At 34.2% G+C, this 18124-nt stretch overlaps 1 protein-coding gene across 11 annotated transcripts in view; it reads left to right on the top strand.

Annotated features, from left to right (window-relative positions):
* elf1 (E74-like ETS transcription factor 1) overlaps positions 1–18124 on the top strand; it is a 104788-nt gene that overhangs the window by 64726 nt on the left and 21938 nt on the right. For all 11 annotated transcript variants that reach the window (XM_073921154.1, XM_068213153.1, XM_073921152.1 and 8 more), the window contains exon 2: positions 10863–11249. In XM_073921154.1, coding sequence (XP_073777255.1) covers positions 11178–11249 — 72 coding nt within the window. In that variant the 5' untranslated portion in view covers positions 10863–11177. The remainder of the gene's footprint in view (positions 1–10862; positions 11250–18124) is intronic.

Raw genomic sequence — 18124 nt, 5'->3', positions numbered from 1 at the left:
TTGATTTGGCCCATTTGTAAAGAGAGGTGCAGTGATGGGAATTGTTTCGAGATTGTCAGTTCAAATGTAATATAATCATCTTTTTGTTTCTTTGCTTGTTTTATTGTTAAAGGCCAACTGAAATTAAATGATTCAATTAAATTATGTACATTAATCAGATTTAGTTTAAATACACACTGTCACTGACAATGCTGAGACTTTGGTGAGCAAATAAAGTAATAGGCAGATTCTGTTTGACTAGTCTACTCAGCATTGATCTTCGCTGTGTTATATATGTGATTGTTCATGTTTCTATTGCAATCGGGTAATATTTAAATAAGTTTTACTGCATTAGGTAATACAATTAGAAGTAATGGTTTCTATTTATTTTGAAATATTAGGCATTGTTTTTGGAAATAACCCATGACAACTTTAATGTAATTATATATTTTGGTAAATTTACCTTTGGGCCACGGCTCTCAATGATATTTGGTTTTTGGCCCTTCATACTAAAAAGTTTGGGAACCACTCCCCTTACCCCTACCCCTTGTATTGTGCGTTCACGTGAAGGGGTCGGGGTGTCCCAATTCTCTTTAGCTTGAAGGCATAGGGCTAAGGGGAAGGACTAGATAGCCCTTAAAACTGCAATTTTTCATGGACCACACTCGAAACCTAGGGCTTAAGAAATTGTCCAGAATGTACAACGACAGCATGGCTGCACACGGAAGTAAGGAGATGCAAATTAGTATTTTTTGTCATTATTGTGAATTTTTACAACAAACAAGCACGTTTTAGTACATTTAAAGCTGTGTTCTTGTTTTACCGTCATGCTTTTAAAAAAACAATAAAAAACACAAAATTTCGCTGTCTGTAATCCATGATAATAACTCCTGTATAGTAGTCCCACAACATACTTTCACATCGGTCACTCAATGACACTGGAATACCCTGCCTGAAAAGTCAAGTGGCTGAGAAAGACCTTTTTACAGTGTCTGGTATAATGTTAATGTTGTATTCATGTGTTTGGATGAAGATGGCCATGTTGTAAATGCACAGTACAGTTACAATCTTATTATATAAGCATTATATTGTTATGATAGCATGATATCGATGCCCACTATGACTTCCTGAAGATAAATACCAAAAAATAATGCAACTGGAATAATATAGCAGTCACCATTGACGATTTCATATAAAGTAAGAGATCGCAATGACATATGATGACCGGTGTCCATTTACCCATTTCTTAGGGGTAAAATTTGAAGCCCTTTCCATTCATACTCTGTTTCAAGGGGAAGGGGTAAAAAATTTAATTGGGATTGGGCCTAAATAATGTGAAATTTCAAGTGATCTAGAGCTGCACAATATAATGAGTCAACATCGATATTGCAATGTGCACATCTGCAATAGTCACATCGCAGGTTGTGCAATTTTACATTTATATGCTGTGATTCTAGTCAACCAGCAAAACAGATCAAAACACATGGGATTTGTGGACAATTTGACCATAATGGAGGGAAAGTTTATTATATGCATATGTTTTTAAAGCTTGTGAATGTGTGAGCATTTCAGGAGTTTAAAGCATTCAGCCAGAAGAAATTTTACTATTTGTACCAATAAAAAATACTATTTTATTGAACAATTTATACAATTGAAACTATGTTATTTAACATTTGATTATTCAATGTGTGTACCAGAATACTGTTAGACTCCCTAGAAACCCTTACAGCACAGTTTATTTCACTTTTATATTTGCTATATTGTATTTATATGTGCTTGTAATATGTTTATTATATTTTACACATAGTTCAATCCTGTACAGAAACATCCTAATTAATCCATATAAATTTTATTTTTCAAATAGAGCTATTTAAGCCATCTGGTGAAATATGATCACATACACTACCTGACTAAAAGTCTTGTCGTCGATCCCAGTTGTAACAAATAATAACTTGACTTCTACTTGATCATTTGGAAAAGTGGTTGATTTTTTTTTTTTCTGATGAATCATCTGTTGAACTGAATCCCAATCATCCCAAAAACTGCAGAAAACCTGCATGGACCCAAGATCCTCATAGAAATCAGTCAAGTCTGGTGAAGGAAAAATTATGGTTTGGGTTACATTTAGTATGAGGTGTGCAAGATATCTGCAGAGTGGACGGCAACATCAATAGCCTGAGGTATCAAGACATTTTTGCTGCCTATTACATTACAAACCACAGAAGAGGGCAAATTCTGATAGCGCTCCTTCTCATACTTCAGCCTCCACATCAAAGTTCCTAAAAGCAAAGTAGGTCAAGGTGCTCCAGGATTGGTCAGCCCAGTCACCAGACATGAACATTATTGAGCATGTTTAGGGTAAGATGAAGGAGGAGGCATTGCAGACGAATCCATAAAATCTTGATGAACTCTGGGAGTTCTGCACGAACGCTTCCAGATGACTTTTTAATAAGTTATCTGAGTCATTGCAGATATTGCAGTGACTTTTGTCTATGCAAAGTCACACCTTACTTTCTTAATTTAATAATTAAAAATCAAGGCATGATCATATTTTATTTTGGTGAAATAAGCGTAACCTAGAGGCCTTTGCCTTTCATATAAGCCACTTCTGATACCAAATGATCAACTATAGAAGTCAAGTGATTATTTGTTGTTCATAAAACTTGGATAAGCGACAAGACTTTTGGCAGGTAGCGTATGAATCATTGTATATACTTTAAAATGTAAAAAAGTAGTCCCCTTTATTTGCTTAATATATATAAAATGTTAATTGATTGAATTTACAGAAATGGTACTATATTATGAAATACATCTGTATGGGGATATGAGATGACTTGCATTATGATATAAAATCTTGGTCATATTGCCCAGCACTACTCTCTGCCTGAGATGATGATCAGGCCTTTGCTTTGGCCGGTTTGTTTGCAGCATATTTGGGACTAGGCAACTGTTGTTGCATCCCTTTGTATTGTTTTCACTCGTGGTGTGCGTGCCCTGCACGAGGTCTTGTTACACACCGCTGAGAATCAGCATGGAGATCTGCATGATGCGCGCAATCACAGATTTGCACGATTTTGCTCCCCACCAGGCTCATCTCTCTGTGTGAAATGTTCCTATCAATCCCATATCACACTTTCATTTGCCAGCGCATCACCGTCAAACGGTGTGAACGACTTTATTTCTCAAAAGCAGGGATGTAGACCATGGCAAGTTCGGCTAATAGAATTTCAAGCTGTGAGCTTGTGGCTTCAGCGAACGCAGCTGCAGATTGAGGTACAGAGAGCTTTTGAATAGGAAAGAAGAAGTGAAAATGACGTGAGGCCATTTTGAGCGGCTCTGTCAGGGAGGAGGCAGAACTCAGCCATGATCTCGCTCTGAGACTTCTGACCCTTGGCTCACGCTGCGGAGACTTCATGGGCGAGTGCTTTCCCAGACTGCAGAGGAAGGCATGACCCACTCCGTGTGTGGTCGTGGTTTGCCAGGGGTGGTCGTGATCATCATTTCTAGTACTTTTTTTTTGCTGATGAAATGAATGATGTCTAAAATTGTGCAGCTTGTTGAGAAGAGGTGCACTTTTATATTCAAAAAGCTCTAATTACACTATATATTTACCCTGAAGGAGAGAACTGAGATGTGTGTGTGTGTGTATATATATATATATAAACCTGAATATTTGGATGAAAATGTTGGTTAAAGGGATAGTTTAAAATACAAAAATACAAATTCTGTCATGATTTACTCAACCATTACTGGTTTTAAACATGAGTTTTAGTGAATTTTGAAAACAAATAAAAATGAAGCTGAAAGCTGAAAACCTGTAACCTGTGACATCCATAGTATTTGTTTTTCCTACTATGCAAGTCAATGGTTACAGGTTTTCAGTCTTCTTCAGAACATCTTTTGTGTTCAACGGAGTAAAGAGGTTTGAAAACGCTTCAGGGTGAGTACATATTGAGTCATTTTTCATTTTGGGGGGAACTACCCTTTATTAATTCATTTTCTTTTCGGCCTAATCCTTTTATTAATCTGGGGTTCACCGCAGCGGAATGAACCGCTAACTTAAGCATATGTTTTACGCAGCTGATGCCCTCCAGCTGCAACCTATCACGGAGAAACATCCATATATATTTGCTGCCATATATATTTATCATATAACATTATTAAAATTAATTTGTGTATATCTATATATATATATATATATATATATATATATATATATATATATATATATATATATATATATATATATATATATATATATATATATATAGACATGCATTTCTTCTGTAGAATAGTTATAGGCTTGACCTCTCTATAATGACAAATTGACCTCTATAATTTATCTTGTTCTTGCTCTTCTGTAGAGATGAGGTCACACATGATTCAATTCAGTTTAAGTCATATTTATTTCTATAGTGCTTTTGACAATGCTGGTTGTGTCAAAGCAGTTTAAAGGAGACGAAGAAGGTACAGTGCAAATATAATGTTGGATATTTAGTGGAGCTGTAAATTTTCTCTATATTATTTTGCATACATATATATGTACAGTTGAAGTCAGAATTATTAGCCCACCTGTTTATTTTTTTCCCCCAATTTCTGTTTAGTGGAGAGAAGATTTTCATAACACATTTCTAAACATAATAGCTTTAAATATTCATTTCTAATCACTGTTTTATTGTATCTTTGTCATGATGACAGTAAATAATATTTTGCTACATATTTTTCAAGACACTTCCATTCAGCTTGAAGTGAGAATTTAAAGCTTAACTAGGCAGGGTAGTGTAATTAGGCAAGTTATTTTATAACGATGGTTTGTTCTGTAGGCGATCGAAAAAAAACTTAAAGGGGCTAATAATATTGATCTTAAAATAGTGTTTAAAAAAAATTTAAAAATGCTTTTATTCTAGCCGAAATAAAACAAATAAGACTTTCTCCAGATTAAAAAATATTACCAAACATACTGTGAAAACGTCCTTGCTCTGTTTAACATCATTTAGGAAATGTTGTATATATATATTTTTTTATATATATTCTTGTTAATTTGTTGGTATATAGTACCATTCAAATGTTTTGATACAGTGTAAATATATGAAGCAGGCAAATATTTAATTCATATTTACATTAACAATATTTTACAATTTAATATAATATTTAATGGAGCAGGCAAAATTCTTCCATTTTATCATTCATACATAACAAAAATATATAAAATTTTGACTGTCCATACAGTGTCGTGATATTTTGAAGCATGCGCTTTGGTAAACCTCACCTAGAATGCATTGGTTTTTTTTTGCACTTCCTTACGTAACGTGACTTATGTTTAAATTACTACTCCTAAAAGAGTTTTTTGTCTTGTCAATCTCTTGAAGTATAAGCGGACAAGCTTAAAACCTTTCAGACTACTTGTAATCAGATTAACACAAATGCATACCAAAACCAGGTGTAAACAGGCAAAATAAACTTCAGGATTGGCCTCTTGACCTGTCTGACCCCCTAGCAACCATCCAATACACCCTACAATCTACCAGCTCTTTATGGTGGCAATAATTGCTTCAAAGAGCTTGACCCAAGCAGAGAGAGAGAGAGAGAAAGAGAGAGAAAACTTTCAGTGGAGAGAGAGAGAGAGAGATGGGCTTCAGATAACACATAATTTCTGTTTAACGGAGGAAAGATTGTTTCAACACATTTTTAAACATAATAGTTTTAATAACTCATTTAACTGATTTTTTTTTTATCTTTGTCATGATGACAGTAAATAATATTTTACTAGATATTTTTCAGGACACTTCTATACAGCTTAAAGTGACATTTAAAGGCCTAACTAGGTTAATTTGGTTTACTAGGCAGGTTAGGGTAATTAGGCAAGTTATTGTACAACAATGGTTTGTTCTGTAGACTTAAAAATATAGCTTAAAGGGGCTAACAATTTTGAGCTTAAAATGGTGATAAATATGGGGGGGCTAATATATATAATCAATATATAATTTGAGCAAAAATATTTCAATGTGTGTATCCACAATAGTCACACTGGAGGATTAGATTATTAATTAAAGATTAAAACATAAAGATATTATTAAATAGTATTTAAACTTGTTTATACAATGATAAACATGTTATTTTAGATGTGATTCTATATCTGAATACTGTTTGACCATAAAGCACTGTTTGTTTAACAATTTTCTCTGCTCTGTTGTATTTATGCACAGTTGTCATTTCATTATAATTTATGCAATCAGGCTGCATAGGAAAAGACTTAACCATGCCAAGCTATTTAAATGAATGACATTTTTTCCAAACAGAGCAATTGATTTGGTGAAGTTATATTTATATCGTAATATTTATATCGCAGAAAAACGAAATATTGCCATGTCTGATTTTATTTAATGTTTAGCAGCCCTAATATATAATGTTCTCAATACTCAACACCTGAATGCTTTATGATTTTGATTGTAATGTGATAATGTGCTCCTATTTTAAAGCTTATTTAGTATGAAAGTTAATTTGAAAAGCGCCATACAAATAAACTTGAATTGAAATGAGTAGTAACAGGCTTGACCTCTCTATCAAGGCAAATTTCATCTTGTTTCTTGCTCTACTGTAGAGACAAGCCCACACAAGACCACAATTATTTTAATTCAGTTCAATTCTTTATTTCTATTGTGCTTTTGACAATGTAAATTCAGTGTAGATTAAAAGAAAAGAGAGTGAGAGCCATAATGTTTCAGCAAAGCTTCAGCAATTCAGGCCGGCAGGAGAGTAGTGTATAATGCTGGTGTAGTTCTAGTTCAATTGAAACTGCTCAGTTCAGTTTAGTATAAATGTCACTGTTGAACTTTAGTTTACTTCATTGTAATGCAAATGTCACCTTTGAAGGCCAAAGAGAAACTTTAGTTGCCACATGTTGAGGAAGAGGCTCCAGCTGCTACATACAGGGCTCTTGATGGTTTCATTTGTTTGACTTCCCAGCAACCCACACAGACCTGTCTTTCCTATTCTCTTTAACTGCCACCATTAAACCCTCATACCCACCCTGTCTACCCCAACCCCCCATAGACACAGTACAACCCGGTATGCACTTGTTGACACTCACGCACTGTCCTTACAAAGCAAACAAACCCCACCCTGCCACAGAGGAGACATGGGTCGCTCGGCTGCCATTTTACACCCCCCGCCCCATTCAGTGGTTAGGCCAAACCTCTTCTCCTCTCCTCACTGCACTCGTTTAATCTTTAACCAGACTGTGGCCCTTCCTGTTCCTCCTCTCCGCCTCAGGGCTGGGCAGAGGGTACTCTTTCTCTCAACAGCATGTGATTGTTGTGTTTTCGGGTTTCTGTAGTCGAGCTGAGGAGTGAGGAGTGGACTTTGGATGAGGGTGTGTTCTGGGCCCTTCTGCTCATGTGACTGATGATAACCCAACCTTGTTTACACTACCACTTTGATCAGGCTGGGTGATCTCATATCCTGTGGCGATTCATGCCCCTCCCCCTTCCTCCACACCACCACTGAAGAGGTTCACTTATTATATCTGAACCGTGACGAATTAAAGCAGGCATTCATAATGATTGTAGACTGGCTGTCTTGTAGCTTAGTGATTTCATTTTGTGTGTATGTGTGTGTGTGTGTTTTGCAAACAGGATTGTGTGAATGCTTAATGATACTAAAATTTCTACCTGATGCGAACATTAAGTTCATTCATTCATACATTTTCTTGTCGGCTTTGTCCCTTTATTAACCCGTGGTCGCCACAGCGGAATGAACCGCCAACTTATCCAGCACATTTTTATGCAGCAGATGCCCTTCCAGCCGCAACCCATCTCTGGGAAACATCTACACACACACACACACACACACACACACACACACACACACACACACACACACACACACACACACACACACACACTCATACACTACGGAAGATTTAGCTTACCCAATTCACCTGTATCGCATGTCTTTGGACTGTGGGGAAACCCTGAGGAAACACACACGAATGCAGGGAGAACATGCAAACTCCAAACAGAAACGCCAACTGAGCCGAGGATCGACCCAGCGACCTTCTTGCTGTGAGGCAACAGCACTACCTTCTGCGCCACTGCGTCGCCCGAACAATCAGTTATTTATATTTATATATTATGGCCATTAACTGATTAAAATGTAAATTAATATTATACAATAATACTTAAATTGTAGAAAATAATATAAAGAAAGAGAAAGTGGATGCTCATTGTGAGATTTGCTAAAGATTTAATATAATAGGTTGTTATACATAACAAGTACTTCAAATAATTTAATTAATAAAATAAATTATAATAGAAATCATAAAAATCAATGTATTTGAACTATTTATTTATATATAGAGTGTTCAGCATATGTAAGTACACTCCTCACGAATCTATCTTTTAAATTTATATTTGAATAGGAAGCTACACAATATTAAATTCAGTGCTTCCCACACATAGACTTTACTTGGGCGGGCCGCCCAGGTATATTAACGGCCACCCAAGTATATTGGTGACACATTTTCACACTTTTTTTATATCCTCCCTAAAATGCCAAACATTCTCGATCAATTAAGCAGTGGACTATCTTCTCTGTTCAATAAATCTGTACTGCTTAAATCCATTAAAATAAATTGATTAGATTCACTGAGAAATGCATGAAAATATTCATTTTCAAAATGGGGTGTACTCGATTATGCTAAGCACTCTATTTTATGTATATAAAGAGGTCAGATGAACAAACCTCTAAGTGCCATCTGAAATCTTCTTCTAAAATTAGCGTTTTCTCAGGCTCCTATGTATTGACTCAATAATTTGACTTTTATGGTAATGAATATGTTATTTGCATTGCTTTTAACATGAAATAACTGAACATAGACAATAGAGGCTGAAAAAAAACTGTAGAAGAAAATTACAGACATCACTTTGCTTACACAGTTGAAGTCAAAATTAGTAGCCCCCCTTTTTATTTATTTTTTAATTTTTTAAATATTTCCCAATCGATGTTTAACAGAGCAAGGACATTTTCACAGTATGTCTGCTAATATTTTTTCTTCTGGGGAAAGTCTAATTTGTTTTATTTTGGCTAGATTAAAAGCAGTTTTTAATAAAAAAAAACATTTTAAGGTCAAAATTATAAGCCCCTGTTGGCACCAATAGCCTAGTGGTTAAGTGCACCGACATATAGCACCAAGGTGCTCACGGCGACCCGAGTTCGATTTCCGGCTCAAGGTCCTTTGCCGATCCTACCCCTCTCTCTGCTCCCAATACTTTCCTGTCTGCAACCTCTTCTGTCTTTTCCAAAAAGAGGTAAAAAAAAAAAAACCTAAAAATAATTATAAAAAAAAAGAATGACCATATTTAAAAATAAATAAATTATTACCCCCTTTTAAGTTTTTTTTTTTTTAATAGTCTACAGAACAAACCATCGTTATACAATAACTTGCCTTATTACCCAAACCTGCCTAGTTAACCAAATTAGCCTAGTTAAGCCTTTAAATGTCACTTTAAGCTGTATAGAAGTGTCTTAAAATTATCTAGTAAAATATTATTTACTGTCATCATGGCAAAGATAAAATAAATGAGCTATTAGAAATGAGTTATTTAAACTATAATGTTTAGAAATGTGTTGAAAAAAATTAAACATTAAACAGAAATTGGGGAATAAAATAAACAGGGGGCTAATAATTCTGACTTCATCTGTATAAATATATATACCTGAATATAAATGAACATTTGCCCATATCTTGTGATTTACTGGCGTGTTTAATTTCTATTTCTGTCTGTCTAAAACAGGGGTTCCCAAATTTGCAAATGTCAGTGACTCCTGACTCCCACTATCCTCTTAGGTGGTTATAAATATACAAACCTTGCACACAACGGCACACACACACTAATAGGCCCAAGACTAATGAGGTGTAATTTTGGAGATCATACTTCATGTTCAGTAGTGACCTGTATGTATATTCAATGTTTTAATGTTAAGTTTAATCTGGTGCCATAAAATCAGTCTGTTGCATCTGGCGTTATTGCTGTGTCTTTAATATAATGTAATCTCCTCAGGGGTCACAATCCAATGGCGAAAAAAAATCGTACCCAATCCCCACTTTAGGAACCACTGGTCTAAAACAATGTTTTGCATTAACCCCTTCAGACCCTGCGTCCATTTCAATAGACATCACATGACATCCCATTTTTCTGAAATTTGGAACATAATTCAGGTCTGAAGGGGTTAATAATGTAATAATATATATGTAGGAATCTATTCGTAAATTAGCAATGGTTTTTGTACAGTAATTTGTGTGACCAACTTGGACAATAAATCATTTAAAGCTGCTAAATTTGTCAAACCATTTGTCAACCAACCAAGTCCCTTTTTTAAACGTTCTAACATCAAAAATGGTTAGAGATTTAGAGATTAAGATCCCAGGATGCATTTGAAATTGTAATAAAATATAAGTGTCTGATAACTGACACTGACATTGTGGATCCCTGGAGAACAGAAAGCGACAGTGTGATGCAACTGTTGTATTGTTGTGATCGGCAGTCAAAGGGAGAGAAATTGAAGTGTGCCAGTGATGAATGTGTGTTTTTGGAAAAAAGCATGTGTTTTCCAATTGACCCCTTTTCATTCTGCTCAGCCAGACTTTCTCTGAGCCTTAACTCTGAAGTAGTTTTGGTGCTGTTTGGAGCCAAGCATGAGATCTCCCCAGCAGTGAGCGAACGCAGCATAGAGTCTGAAAATTAGTCCCGACAGTCTCATCTCAGGCTCGTCCCAGCCCTCTTTCTTTCTCTCTCGCAGATGATGATGATGATGATGATGTCAAAGCCCATTTTGTTCAGATGCAATCCTCTAATTTTCCTTTTCCTGTTTCTTTGCTGAAGGTTTAGATGCCCCAGACGCAGCTGGAGCGAGAAAACGCCTCCTCCATCTCGCGGCCGCCATCGCTCTGAGTCCTCTGCCATCCCGTCCGTCATCTGGAGGGGGAAAAAAGTCATCAGCTTGCAGGAGCAAAAAAAGGGAGCTCTGTTTTTAACCTAACAGTGGCTCTCATTTTGTGAAAGCAGCAGACTAGGCTTGTGTTCCTGCTTCAGAGTGTGGTGTGGTGTGGAGCGAAGCGGTCCGGGGAGTGCGTGGAGGGGTAGGAACCCTCTGCCTGTCAGCCTGTGTCCTCCCCTCTCTCTCTCCCGAAAAACACCATGACCACTGTGGTCCAGGCCAACGAGCTTGTCTTTGAGTTCGCCAGCAATGGGATGGATGAAATCAATCAGGTACAATACAGTCACATTTGTTGTTTTTTTCTCTTCCTCTCTGACTTAAAGAAATATTTGGCTGCCTCAAATGTCTGGGTACTTCCAGGCCAGGTTTCATAAAGGAGATTTAGCCTTTTTTGGGGAGGTTGATGCTGGGCATGATGGGAAGGGAGGGAGGATGGTGGAAAATGAAGAGTGCATAGAGAGGGTTAAGAGATGACTGTGGGCTGCTGGCAGTGCTCTGATGGAAAGACTGAGATGTAGGAATCGCCAGGCAGTCTAAACGCTGTGTATTTGCATACTTTATAAGAAAACCATTTTGTGAGCGTCAGGATGATTAATTTTGTTACATACATGGGTCGATAAAAGTATTTTACTATTGTTCACTTATCCTGGTTTTTTACATACTGATGTCTGAATTAGGTTTCATTTTATATAGTGCAAATTAGGAATGTCATATTGACAAAAAATAAATAAAAATCATAGTCTTAACACATCTAAAATCATAACACTTGATTTTGAAAAATGATCATTAAAATATTTTGCTAGGTGTGTTTTTGTGCTGGTATCTTGGCTGGTTTAGGCCTGGTTTAAGTAAGTAAGGAAGTAAGTAAATAAGTAAGTAGGTATATAAGTAAACAAGTAAATGAATAATTAAGTAAATAAGTAGGTCAATAAGTAAACAAGTAAATAAATAAATAAGTAAACCATTAAGTAAATAAGTAAACAAGTAAATAAATAAATAAATAAATAAATAAATTTATAAACAAGTATACCATTAAGTAAACAGATAGACAAGTAAATAAATAATTAAGTAAATAGGTAGATAAATAAGTAAACAAGTAAACAAGTAAATAAATAAATAAATAAATAAATAAATAAATAAATAAATAAATAAATAAATAAATAAATAAATAAATAAATAAATAAATAAATTTATAAACAAGTAAACCATTAAGTAAACAGGTAAACAAGTAAATAAGTAGGTAAATAAATAAATAAATAAATAAATAAATAAATAAATGAAATGAATAAATTTCTAATTTAGTAAACCATTATGTAAATAAGTAAACAAGTAAATAAATAAGTAAATCATTAAGTAAACAAGTAAATAAATAAGAAAGTAAACAAGTAAATAAATAAATAAAAAGTAAGTAAATAAATAAACAAGTAAATAAGTAAGTAAATAATTAAATAAGTAGATATACAAGTAAATAAATAAATAAACAAACAAGTAAATGGGTAAACAAGTACATGAATAAATAAATAAATAAATAAATAAATACATAAATAAATAAATAAATAAATAAATAAATAAATAAATAAATAAATAAATAAATAAATAAATAAATAAATAAAAAAAAAGTAAACAAGCAAGTAAATAAGTAGATAAATAATGAAATAAAAAAAATTAGACTGGCAGTAGGTGGTTGCAAGTCTTAGTGCTTTATTTTATCATTTAAACATTCCTCATTGATTTCTAAACTTAAAGTGAACATCATTGTCAACATCTTCAAAAACATCATTGAATAATTGACTCATTCAGCAATAGATTCATTCAGCAATGGAACAAAATTGCAGTGTTTCTCGTTTCAGATAAAGAAAAAGAAATCCAAAACAGAAAATTCCATTTCAAACTGATTTTTTGTATGGGGGTTTTGTATGTTAGTAATGGTGACAACATTTAATCACACAAAAAAAGTGTCTCAACTCAATTTGTAGCTTTTTTGTTAGATTACCTGAAGCTGATCATCATTGACTTTGCTTGTTTCCAATTATTTTTCCAATTAATTATCGCCTTGTCAATAGATCCAGAAATTTCCATATTCATTGGCATTTTTAGAGGCCGAAGTTTAGTAAATCAGGCCCATGAAATGATGCAGCATCAAATGCTGATATAGCTTTTTAAGAACTTTACTTCTCTAAGCATTTTCTACCAACTGTTTTGTTTTTCACTTTTCAAGTATTAAATAAAGACAGTTTTCACGTAAACACATTTTTAAAAGTTTGACAACCGAAAAGTATTTTCATTTTGAATTAAATAGAGATGGTCATATTTAGCTGGTTTAAAGTCTTTAAGGCTCACCATGGTTGCATTTATTTAATGAAATATATGTAAGTAAATCAAAAGGTTATTATTATTTAACATGTATTCACTATATATTAGCTGTACTATGAACGTTTCAGCATCTGTCTTAAGAATCATCCTCAAGTAATCATTCCAAGATGGTACTCAAGAAACACTTCTTAACATCTTGATATCATCGGTTACATTTTTAAATGAAAAAATGTGGTGCACTTTAATCATTTTTAATCTTTAATGAATAAAAAAAAATATTTATTTGAAATAGTAATGTTTTGTGGCATTATAAATATCTTTACTGGCACTTTTATTCAATTTAGTGTGTCCTTTCTGAATCAAAGTATTGCTGTTTTACTGACCCTTTTTTGAACTTAACAAAATGACCTACTTTTTTGTGTTTTTAATTGACGCATGCTTTTGCAAATTCTTCCTTCAGTAATAAATAAAACCTGGTTCCATATTTCTTTGTATAAATCAACATTTTGAATTGTGGCTTAACTATTTTTCACTCCACTGCATGTGTGTATGCCATGCTGTCGCGCTCATGTATTTTAGTTTGTTCTGTCTGAGTTCAGATGACTTCTGAGTGTTGATCTCAATCTTAAGTGTGTGTTTGTGCAGTCGTGTGCATGAATCAAGTGTGACAGGTCTTCTATCCTATCCCATGCCTCTTCACTCGCAAACTGAAAGAGAACTGAAAACCAAATTCAGGCCCAACCTGCCCAACTTGTTGCGATTTAGAAGAAGAGTGGCGTTCCTCCCAGAAATCTATTATTGTTTCTCAGTCACTCCCTAAATCCCCCCACTCTATCACTAAACCATCAGAAATACACTCCACCAGTCACCCCACAGTCTCAGATGTCTTCTGCCGCCCACTACTAACAATAGAAATGCTTTCATGGAGACCAGCCTCACCGCTTCTCAGTGTCTGTTGGCTTTTCCATGCACAAGTGCAGTGAAATGTATCTTTCTGCTTCTCTGGATCATAATGATTAGCCATGCTGGACTTTGCAGAGTCAATAATTAGCCCGTAAGTCAAGTCGTCTTGTAATGGGAGTGAAATGATATTAAGCCGCCGTGTCGGAGTTCAGCTTCTGCACGCAACAGCAGTTGTGTATTAGATTCAGATCTACACAGTCATCCTACTCACTTTATCTTATTAACTAGACAACATCATGGGTTATAACCTGCTAAAGGTTAAAGCAAAGTAAGAAAAAACAGGTAAAACTAGATTATTTACACATTACCTCAGTTTTAATATGTATGTAAACACACTTACCAACATTCTGACAGCTCATTCAGTGTGCGCTTGTCTCATGTGCAGGCCTGTTGATGTCAAAACAAGAGAACTTCTTATGTAAACAAGGGTTTTGTGCATCGTCAGGACTCTCTTGCAATTTCAATCTGGAAATTTAGCATGAGTTTATTTATATGTTGGGTTGTATAAATGCACCTATTGCATATTTATGCTCCGACTATAAGTATTAGTGTAATAAAGAGGAGATCAGTGATGACTTGAGATCAGTGTTTGTAATATTTCCATAATTCTGCTAGTAATTACATCAAATACAGAATGCTAAACCTGCTCATCATGGGGTTTTTAAATCAAAACGTGTGATTATCTCGGTTTTAAAATGATTTCAGAGGGTAACAGTGAATTGGGAGATTTCAAACATAGAAAACCTATCAGCTTAAGCTGGACTTTTCAGTGTTGACTAAACCAATAGAGTCATTTAGTGTGTAACAAAGGAGAGCTTGTTTACTATAATTAATCAGACATCTCATCTCTGCATGACAGTTTATAAATGAACACAGACACACTTTGTGCACCTGCTCCAACATTAGTAGAGAATTTTTTACATGCAAATTTACACACCTGTTTGGGACTTTTTTGAAAGATATTTTTCATGAAATATATATATTTGAATTAAGTGATGCAGCAAGGGCATATTACATATCTCAAAAGAGAGTAAAGATATTTATCATGTTAAAAACAAATTGGGCTCTATATTACGCTTGGGCGGTAATACGATATTATGGTATACCGCGGGATCTAAAAATAGCAATGGTATCAATTTCAATACAGTTATATCGGCATAAAAAACAATGCACTTAAATAGGAGACAAGTATTAAATAATAAATATTAATTATTAAATGGCTACAAATGCGCATGCGTGTTTGTCATCACGGGACAGTGTGGAGAGAGAGAGAGAGAGAGAGAGAGAGAGAGAGGTGAGGTAAGGCTAGTCGCACACCTAGTGACCTGCAGTTTGGCAGTATTTCCAGTTTCGACCGTACAAGAAGGGTGACGTGGTAAAGACGAACTAGAGGTCTGCATTCCCGCAGCTGTACCGCGGGAGCCGACCAGATTTCTTGCGTTTCGGGAATAAATCTCTGAATAAAGCACGGGAGCAGTCTACACTGTAAAAAATGTTGGGTTCACAGAAATCCTTCATGTTGTCATGACACAAAACGGTTGTTTTTACAATTTAAGTGGATTGAACATAAAATGATTACCGGTAGTTTGTCACACAAAAAAAAACTCTAGAATTGCGTGGATTCAGCTCATTTCAAGTTAGAAGTTTGAACAAGCTGTAAAAATCTTTTTTTTTTTTTTTTTGAGGGCATGTTCTTACATCAAAATATAAATACAAAGTACTTACTGTGTTCATAGTGGATTGCAGAACTCTTATGGTGAAGTGGGATATAGTAAGGTTAGGGACACGTTTGGTGGTAGGGGTAGGTTTAAAGGTACAATAAGTACATTGTAACAAATGATTATTTCCAGTGTAAGTACATATTAGTTAAGGCCACTTAATATAAAGTGGGACCAAAATAGATATAAATGATTTCAAATAAATGCTCTTAGCATATAATACATGATGGAGAAGCTGTTTTCCAAATTGACTATAATAAGAAAAATCAATTCAGTATATTAGAAGGATAATATGATTCTGTAGCTGTTGGTGTTTTTGGGTTCGAAGTATTAGCAAGTTAAAAATCTCTTGCAATCAAAGCAATTATTTAAAATTACTTCAATTGTTTTCCAACATTAATATTTTTTTGCCATTTTTTTGATTAGATAATGTATCTTTGGTAAGACCACTAAAACAATTCTACCAAACTTTTCTTTGTTAGAAAAGTTTTTAGGTATCAATTTTAATTTGATCTTTTTAAAAATTTGTAATATTACTAATGCATTTACGGTATATTCAATTTTATTTGATTACATTAATGCAACTTTAGTGAGTCTTAACAGACCTAAACTAGTCATACAGTAACCAATTGCTTTTTTTTTGTATTAGAGCATGTCACCAAGTACACGTATGCTAGCAGCCCAGCACAGATCGATTCTTGCTGTATTGATTTATCCACAGTACTGTATTTTTGATCAAATAAATGTAACTCTGGAGACTATAATTGAGATTAGATCATAAACTCATAGTTTTGTAAGTTTTTTTTGTAAGTAATGAAATATGTTTTCTTAAAAATAAAAAGCATTTTTTTAAATCACGTACATTGTAAAAAGAAATCTGTAAAATTGAAGGAAAAAAAATGACAGCTGTGGTACCATTAGCTTTACCATTAAAAATAGGGTACAAACCACAAAATAAATGTCTTAATTTTACTACATACCACATTTCTTTAATTTATTAGTGTTAATACATCAGTATTTTGAGATACTAACATCTACACATCACATCCTTTACTACACAGACAAAACTACAACTGTAGGCATATAGTGATGAGAAAGTCATATAATGAACAATTATATCAGTCATATCAAACAACTTTTGCCACAAGCAGAAAGCACACTAATATATAGAACGGGTGGGCGATTAATTTTTTCCAAGGGGCCACAAGACCAATACAGTTCATTTGTGTAAAAAAAACATTATGTGAAACGATTCAATGAACATTTATAAAAGCTCTAAAGTTTTAAACATTATAAATTTTACACTAAAAAAGTGTTTTAAAGACCGGCATCACAATATTAACTTCATAGAAATGCCATGGGGTTGCTTGTTTGATTGCTTCATTCATTCATTTATTCATTCATTCATTCATTTATTCATTCATTCATTCATTCATTCATTTATTTTTCAAGTGTACTGAAGTCAGCTTGAATGTGAGGTGGATATGTGATGTAATGATCATCACTGAGAGATGATCTGTATCTGTATTTTGTTAAATCGTTTATCTAAGGTAATTAGTCTATCTTTATTAATGTGTAATTCCATACAAAGTGTGAAGTTGCCTGGTTGGTTCCTGTCACATTCACTCAAGGCACTCTGAAATGTCTAGATTTTTTTCAACTCGCGGTGCCTGGAAAACGTGAGCGTGACATCCCGCATATGGATCCCTTCCTATTTGCACACTGAACTCAATGGTGCTCAATGTCATTCTCACTATACTAAACACCACCATGGTAACAATTATATAAAATGAAGTAATAAAATAAACATTATTTATCAACTAAAAAGGGCCATAGTAATGTCAACAAAAAGCAAAACAAGCGAAGTGACGTGCGGGGAATTCTGGGAAAGTTAATTTAAGGTTATTCATTTAACAAATCAGAATTATTATCTCTCCTGTAATTTTTTTGTTCTTTAAATATTTCCCAAACTATGTTTAATAGAGCAAGAAAAATTATATAGTATTTCCTATAATATTTTTTCTTCTGGAAAAAGCCTTATTTGCTTTATTTTGGTTAGAATGATAGCAGTTTTTAATTTTTAAAAAAACATTTTAATGTCAATTTTATCAGCCGCCAAGCAATATTTTTTTCAATTGTCTACAAATCAAACG

Source organism: Danio rerio, chromosome 14 (assembly GCF_049306965.1).
Source record: "Danio rerio strain Tuebingen ecotype United States chromosome 14, GRCz12tu, whole genome shotgun sequence".
NCBI classification, from domain to species: Eukaryota; Metazoa; Chordata; class Actinopteri; order Cypriniformes; family Danionidae; genus Danio; species Danio rerio.
The sequence above is the reverse complement of the archived record's forward strand: the minus strand, read 5'-3'. Positions and strand labels throughout refer to the sequence as shown.